The 8841-nt window shown below is 32.6% G+C and overlaps 1 protein-coding gene across 4 annotated transcripts in view; it reads right to left on the bottom strand.

The window, feature by feature from the left end:
* Positions 1-5234: 5234 nt before the first annotated feature.
* The window catches only part of LOC100744725 (hemicentin-2-like), a 137495-nt gene continuing 133888 nt past the window's right edge, over positions 5235-8841 (bottom strand). For all 4 annotated transcript variants that reach the window (XM_012382685.3, XM_012382686.3, XM_024365968.2 and 1 more), the window contains 4 exons: positions 8267-8554; positions 7540-7634; positions 6645-6914; positions 5235-5612 (listed from right to left, as the gene is read on the bottom strand). In XM_012382685.3, coding sequence (XP_012238108.1) covers positions 5535-5612; positions 6645-6914; positions 7540-7634; positions 8267-8554 — 731 coding nt within the window. In that variant the 3' untranslated portion in view covers positions 5235-5534. The remainder of the gene's footprint in view (positions 5613-6644; positions 6915-7539; positions 7635-8266; positions 8555-8841) is intronic.

Raw genomic sequence — 8841 nt, 5'->3', positions numbered from 1 at the left:
GGGGGGGGGGGGCAGCCAGCACCCATCACTAGTTTTCCTTCTCGACATCACCGTCACCGAACATCACTTGCTAACAACTCTTCGGTAAAAAAAAAAATATTTGCTATCTACTCTTCAGTAAAAACACTCCTACATTTATCACACGCAACATTCGTAGAATTCGTAGTATTCAGAAGTTGTTGGAAATAAATAGTGATATTATAATTGTTGACTCAGTGTTAATATCATTCAAATTACCTTTACTATCTTAATCGAAATTGGGGATCGGCTGATTTGTGAGGTCCATTATCGTATCGAGACGAGAATTTACGACTCTCATTGACGCGTTATACTGCAAATACATCTCCCTGCGAATACGGTCGAACACTATTAACACTCCGGACACAATAATCACCATAATAGGCGCGGCCGCTATAATATCCTAATTCGGCAGGCAATGGAGCGATAAAACGGTTATTGTTAGCGATTGACAAATATGATAAGCTCGTGGTGTTCGTTCAATGTCTCGCAAGAAGAAAAACATGAACTATTGCTGTACAGTAATACATATATTGTGTGATAGTGTGTCTAATCTGAAATATTGTAGAAGTAAAGAAATCTATACTTCATTGTGATTATAGGATATCCTGTTTTATATTTTATTTATAATTCCATATAAGATTTTAGCTTTAATCCAAATCAACACTACTATATTGAATCAATAACATCGTACGTGATATGGGCGTACAAATGGTAAGAAGTTCCGTTGATCCCCGAAACGTGGAACACGAAAAAGCATTGCATGTTACGTCTATTGCTATTCTGTACCTCGTCCGTGACATAAGAAATACATTGATTTTTGTCGAGGTCGGCATTTCAGACGTTTCAGGACATAAGACGCGATAAAATATTTATTTTATTTATGGGTATTTTCCCATGTAACATCAGTGTTATTAACCTTCCTGTATAGGGGACATCGCATTGATGTTAGAAGTAATTAAATTTTGCGGTGCTGCCACAGATGAGGAATTGTTACATAGCCAATGAAAGCACCTAAAAATACATATTTAGACATAGAAAAATAAATAGATTAGATTTGAAATTATAAATATTTTCGGTGTGTCTTGAATGTTTAAATAAAAGCAGTAATAGCAAAATGTGATATAAGAATTGAGAAAGAATCGGTGCCCAAGATGTTGCGCAGGATATTACAGAAAAATACATGCAATGTTAAATACTTTTATTACACATATGCTGTAATCACTATTATATTTGTAATGTAGTTATAATATTTAGATAATATCCTTACTTCTCTATACAAAAATAATTACAATAATAATCGTTATTGGCATAGGCAAAATCGTTATTTATTGAAATTTATTGAGCACAATTATTTTTTTTTTTCTTATTTTACACAAGTAAACCTATATTAAAAGTCATTTAAAATTATAAGATCTTAATTATCTCTTATACACATACATACACACGTTTATAGATGCGTATGCTTGTATGTCGTGTATATTCATATTTAAATTCATTCTGTAATACCTACAACGCATTCTAATAATATATCAAAGTCTTTTATTACACTGGTAATATGAATTTTTGACAAAATACTGAATATTTGTTCTTCTCTCTTTCTTTTCTCTTCCACTGTTTGTCGCTTTCTTGCCATTTATTCTACTTCTGTCTTTCTTCTTTTGTTTACCACCATTATGTTCATTCGTTATCTCTATCTCGCATACGCGAACCATTCGATAGCATTAAAGAACATTCGAAAGTGTCAATTTTTGTTCACATGCGCTTATTCAAGAACCCTGATCAATTCGTGATTATTAAGAAAATTTCGCTGGTAAACAGTTCATTTTACCGCCGGTCAGAGGAGTCAAACATGTTCGTTTTTCAAACACGTATGTCTATTAAACGAATATCGGCTTAATCATAGTTTGAACCCGTGGCGGCGACCGTTTCTTTATTTTACATTATTATTCACACGCTATCTCGAAAAGAAGTTACGCAGAGATGAAGATTAAACAGCGCGTGTAACCGTATAATATTCGTAAACGTATCTGACCTTGTTTAACACTCCTGGCCAGATTATTCGATTTATATAAAAATGGTATAAAATTCGTATTGTGAATCGAGCTTACGATATAATCCAAAATCGATCGAATGGAAGAAAATGTTTAATTGGATATTAAGGACATAATAGATGCAAAGTGTCATTGACTAAAATAATGGTAATAGTAGAACGCTAATGATTATAACACTACATTTATCGATAGTCGTTTGCGAGAAACGCGAGCTGTGAAAAACATTTCAATTCGGCTTCCTACGTTAAAAAATTGTGTTTCTTTTTCGAACTTGAATCGTCAACCTATAAAGAAACGTATAGTATGTGGTAATGGAATGTTTTCTCTGTGTCGTTCACAACAATTTTTGTGATAGCAGCGTAATCACAGCGTAATAAAATAAAATTCGCGCATAAAATTAGCGTAATAAAATGGTTCATTTAATTATAAAAGACAGAAACGCGAAGCACAACATATTGCTTCGAGTAAAATGAGCTTCAATTAAAGTCCGTGGGCACAAGATTATTAACTATTGCATATATTATCCAGATATGCAATAACTTGGAATCACTTTGGTGCGTCACGTTTTCAATTGCAATTATATGGCACGTACTACATAATATAAACTTTACACACTTTGTTCCTTCTTCTTCCTTTTTCTATTCTCAGTCTTCTAAACACGTATCCCTAGAAAACTCAACAAAACGTTCGAGAATTTTATTCCCGTTATGCTTTACCACTCTTTCTCCTTTCACATATGCATACCCTCCTCCGGTAATTCATCTAAAATGTAGGGTGATCATATCTCACGTTTTACATATATATATATATATACTCCTAAGCAGGTTAAAATATAATACTACCATAATACATAGTAAATATAAAATAAAAGTAGATATTTGTTTAAAAATATAAATCATTGAAAATACTTTCGTGCGAAATTAGCACGAAAAGTAAATAGAAACTTAATATATGAAATTAATACAAAAATATAAAATTGATATAAAGCTAATACATATATCTTTATAAAATTAAGACTTAATATTAATATATCGATATAAAATATTATTAATATTAATGTTTAAACAGCAGAAATCGAATTAATATCTAATAACGGTAATTTAATTTATCTTCAACACATACTTTGTTATTAAAAACTGGTACTTTGGTTGTGATAGAGTTTGTATACATAAAATTCTAATGATCTTAAAGGAAATGAAAAAGAGTCCTCGGTATCCCTTCTATATCTTCATCTTACTTCTCTTTCCATTTAATGTAAGGATACGATCACCTTACCATATAACGTTCTCTAAATTAAACATTCTCTAAATTAGGCTAATTAAAGATTAGTACGTAAGTAGCGGGTAATTATTACATTTAAGAAAAAAAGAAACATTTCTTCCCATTAAGGACGGTTAAAGCTTCGAAAATGAGCAACGATCGAATATACAGAATGAGTCTAATATAATCAACAGATGCGTATATTATATCACTTGAAAAATCTTCAAATTTCTGTATCTCTCTTTTCCATCTTTAAATTCTAATCATGATTACATAACATCGTTATAATAACACCGCATTTATCTAAATCTGTACACGGAAATTTTCGCATTGTTTATGTCCAACAATAAATAATTAAGCTGCGAAAAAACACCTCGATACGTCTTAACTTTCGACGAATGCTTAATATATGTATATATGTCATCATCATCATCGACATCATCATCATGATCATCTAGATCATCTAGATCATCATGGGCATCAACACCGTCATCATCGTCATAATTATCATCATCACCACCACCACCACCACCACCACCACCACCACCACCATCATCATCATCATCATCATCATCATCATCATCATCATCATCATCATCATCATCATCATCATCATCATCATCATCATCATCATCATCATCATCATCATCATCATCATCATCATCATCATCATCATCATCATCATCATCATCATCATCATCATCATCATCATCATCATCATCATCATCATCATCATCATCATCATCATCATCATCATCATCATCATCATCATCATCATCATCATCATCATCATCATCATCATCATCATCAACATCATCATCATCATCATCATCATCATCATCATCATCATCAACGTCATCATCATCATCACCATCAGCATCACCATCACCATCGCCATCATCATCATCGACATCATCGTCATCATCATCCCCGGCATCATCATCATTATCATCGTCGTCATCATCGTCATCATCACCATCATCGTCATCGGCATCATCATCATCATCGTCATCTTCACCATCATCTTCATCATCATCATTATCATCATCGTAGTTCTACCGCATTTCTACTCTGAGAAAATGCTAAACGGAAAAAAGAAAAAGGAAAAAAGGACAATTGAATGTTCATCGTTTTGATTGTAGTACTTCGTTCATGGCATCGCAAACGACAACGCGTTATACTTACGAATTAAATCGAAGTGTACAATAAAAGAAAACTTGAGATGGGACAAAATTTCATTTTGAGATTCGCAAGATTAGAATCTAAAGACTTCGCGAAGTCTTGGAACTCTTGGAACTCGGAAATCTCATTTCGCTTCGTTTTCTTCTCTAGTAAGAAATATCTATTTTGTCAGGGATTAAAATGTTAACAAAGAAACCAACAAATTAAGTTTTTAATAATTTGTAATGAAACGATTTTAAAGTCTAAAAAACACACACTTAATTGGATTATTATTGGTTAGATATAAATAAATTTATATCGTTTTATTCATAATTAATGTTTTCGTAAGTTATTTATATGAATTATTCAGAGCTTCGAATCATAAAAGTTGCTGAAATTTCTGAATTTCGAGAACATAACATTTTTTTTAATTTTCTTAAACTTGACATTTTGCGAGATTTTTCAAATCTTTGATGCCTTTATGCTTTCTTTTGTTTCTTTTACGGACGGTTCAATAGGGCCCGCCAATTTCACGCTCTTCGATCATTAGAACCATTACTGCCGATCGCTGCGCCGTCTGTTGTTTTACCCGCCAAACAGAATATTATTCGAAAGATGTATCGAGAATCACGATATTCCGATGATATATCGAAAAATCGTGATCGTTCTCGCTCGATTTACATAACAACTCTATCACAAATCATTCGGAAAGCATATATAATATATTCGTACTATACTTCACGCAAACATTTGTATATGTGTATGTTTTTTTTCCTTTGTTAAATTACTTTCATCTTTCATCGTTCATAGTTTAATAAATACCTTCTGTAACATATGTACGAGAAAGTTTAACAATAATACATATCGTACACGTTCCACGCAAACGAGCTACGCGGAACGTCGTCTCCTCGATTTTTTCTTTTGGTTTCTTTTTCTTATTTCTCTTATTAAAGAGGTTAACTTATCTTTCTTTTTTATAATTAAAGAGCGCGTCGAGAAACGTGTATAAGAGCGGAATGTTGCTTTGATCGTGTTTTAGAATCATGTCGTTGGTGCGTTTGAAGCTGGCGGCGTGTCGGTACGCCATATTGAGGTACCAGATTGGGTGATCGTGGTGATCTGTGAACAAAATCATTCATTCATTAAATCTTAATTTAAGTAAATTTTCAATTCAAGTAAATTTTACAAACTGCAGTTTTAATTTATTTAAAAATTAAGTGATTAAATTCTACAGATTCGTTCCTCTTATAGGATTATATCGTCGATATGCAGAAGAAGTGTCTTGTCATCAACAGAAGAAGGTTTTAATGGTGACTGTCTTAAATGAAAATATTGAAATTTATGAGGACTATGTTTTTTCAGAATGAAACATTTTAATTCAAGGAAACATTCACAGTGACTCACAGAAGTATCTAAAGATTTATTATAGAAAGCTTTTGTAAATACAATATTATGTGTGTTATATCAGACTGTTTGAAATTTTATTAGATAAGGAGATACGATTATTGTTAGACTACGGATATTTATGCAAATTTTTACGAGCGTAACTAAAGAAGTCGTAACAAAGCTAAGAGAGGGTAAATTAAGTAATAATAAGTCAATTAAGTTAAAGTTAAATATGTATTATAACGGGTAACGTATTTTTGATACTTTATATTAGTTTTATATAGTTTTTTATATAGTTTTTATATAGTTTTATATAATTTTATATATTAGTTTCATTTATTATAACGTGATTATATTTAGACCGCAAACGTTTTTACATATAAATGGAATCTAAATAAAAATTTGTTTCATTCCTTAAATAGTAGAAGGAGTACTTTGTTTTAGATACTTTTTATATTTTTGTATAGTAAGTACATTTTGTGTAGTTTTGTATATTTGAATTTTCCATAAATGCGTAAAAATCCGCACTCTAGTTATAGATTGAAATTATTCCGAAAATGTGTATGATTATTTTCCAATTCGATCGACTATACTTGATTTTAAACTTATTATATAATTACCAATTGTAGACTTTTATTCTAATGAGCCTCCAATTTTTATTATCAATGCAATATTAACAAATTATGGAAGAGTCACAAGTGATTGCATCGAATCGTACTCATTTTCAGAAACAAATGGTAGGATAGGTCTATTAATCGTCGTCACCTTATTGTCATGTCCGATTAATGGAGTTTCTACCGTGGTCTCGTCGTTGGTGCGACTCATGTACGGATGTGGGGGTGGTACATAAATCGGCTTAGAATGACTGGCGACTTGCGCGTAAATCGTTGGTTCCTGGATTGGTTGCCTACGCGTCAGAGTCGACATGGCTAGCAGTTGAGGCCGCTGAATATTGGATACTTGTACTGGCTGATAACAATTAGGAGGTATTCGTCGGTTACGGAGCGACAGCTCGGCGTACGTTAGCTCTGATCCCTGCAAAACCAGAGCGATAGCTCATTATCGATTATGCTAATTCACAGATAGATAGAATAGAGTAGTAGTATAACTAAATGATTATAACAATAAGAAATTTGATCTTTTAAGCATTGCATCTATTTATTGACATTTCTAGCGAAAGAATTTAAGGGAAACTTTAACAAGGAGATGTTATTTCATGTCCCATACATTACGGTTACAAAAAATTCCTATTCCTATAGTATTTTAACCATGTTAACTTGTTCGAGTTATTTTCATAATTTCTTAAATTTAAGGAAAATATAAAAGAATCATGCGTATTTTATTATTTAAACATTGTACTATAGTTATCGTTAAAATATTAGGAGTCTTCTTATTTGTTGAAATTAAAGAAAGATTAAGATATAAAAAATTATAAAATGAGTGATATATTATTCTCATGATTTTTTAATCAAGTAAAAGATTTTGCTTTATTTTGGCACAAAGTTGAAACTAACAGATATGAAAACATTAGTTATTGAAGTTTCTTAATTCAAATCTCAAAATATTCGATGTTAGTTTTTTGTTTATGTGGTATGTATTACGTACATGTATAGGTAAATGCATCTAGTGTTATATTTCAATTGATGAAATTCGTACTCACATTGCTTGTGTTAGTAAAAGTACTTGCATCCGTTCGTTGCTGGTGTAACACATATCTTGGTGAAGTGCCCTTGCACAGCTCGGCGTAAGAATTTTCTGTGGCAATATAGAGTTCAAGATGATTGTTAATGCACTGAGGGTAATAGCTCTTTGCTGTATCGTCAAAGCAATTGGTTTTTAATTGTTCAATCCTATTGAGTTCTTAATGAAACGACACTCGAATTTTTGCACATTTGTATTGATCAATTAAACAAACTCATTAAACGCATAAACTCATTAAACAAATAATGGGTATAAAATTAGATCTAGTATAAAACTATGTCTAGTTAACCCTGAAATCAATTATTAATTCATAACCATTAAATTTTCGTAACATTTTTACATCGTTAATTTGCAGTAGAAGATTATAGTATTTCTCATTTTATAATATTTTCATTTGTATCTTTGTATGTATCCAAAATAAATTGTCTCGTGGATATATGGCATCCCATCTTATAGTGTACTTCTTCGCTAGTTAGAATCTAGTCATTCTTTCAGTAGAAAGAATGTGTATAATAATTCTCATTTCCTTTTTAGGTTTCAGGGAACATCACCTGTCATACAATTTTAGTAACCATATAGATATTATAATCGAAGAATCAAATGGTTGGAAGTTCCTCAATGTGCTAACCGATAATCACATACATCATCAACTTTGGTTAAAATACAGCGCTTATTAAATTACCTACCATTAGCATGAGGAATTATATCGGGGTCCTTCTCGAAGCTCTCGATGCTGTCAGAGTTGAGAGGCAGAGTCGACGATTTATCACGTGGAGAGGAACTGCCGGTTCCGGACGCGGCTAGATTCGCCATGCCGCCGTCGTCGTGAGAATCCTTGTCCTCCTGAGTCCTTGGTCGATACCGTAATCTCACAGCCAAAACTATCACAAAGATCACGAGTAGAAGGCCCGCCGCTGCTCCGACCACCGCACCGAGCAATGGTCCAGACAGCGACAGCATCACCGGTGTCAGAGCTGGAAATCATGGTAAGTACCATCAGTCTTCCTACTCTCTTCCTTTTCTTCGCGGGATCTCATTGTTCGGGGGACGAAAGGATTGCTTCTTGAGACACTCATAAATGTCTCTCCTCGCGATTACAACCGTTGAAAATGAAATTTTTCCATTATTGTTGTCGTGGATACGATTTTATGGATTTTTAGGATCATTTATGAAATACACGTTTTTCGTGATTGGTGATGGAATCCGACTCAACGATGATCTGTCACACGAATTTAGAAACTTATTGTCATTGAACTTTATT

The sequence above is a fragment of the Bombus impatiens genome, unplaced genomic scaffold (assembly GCF_000188095.3).
Source record: "Bombus impatiens unplaced genomic scaffold, BIMP_2.2 scf_0159, whole genome shotgun sequence".
NCBI classification, from domain to species: domain Eukaryota; kingdom Metazoa; phylum Arthropoda; class Insecta; order Hymenoptera; family Apidae; genus Bombus; species Bombus impatiens.
Note: the sequence above shows the minus strand (reverse complement) of the source record. Positions and strands in the feature narration are given on the sequence as shown.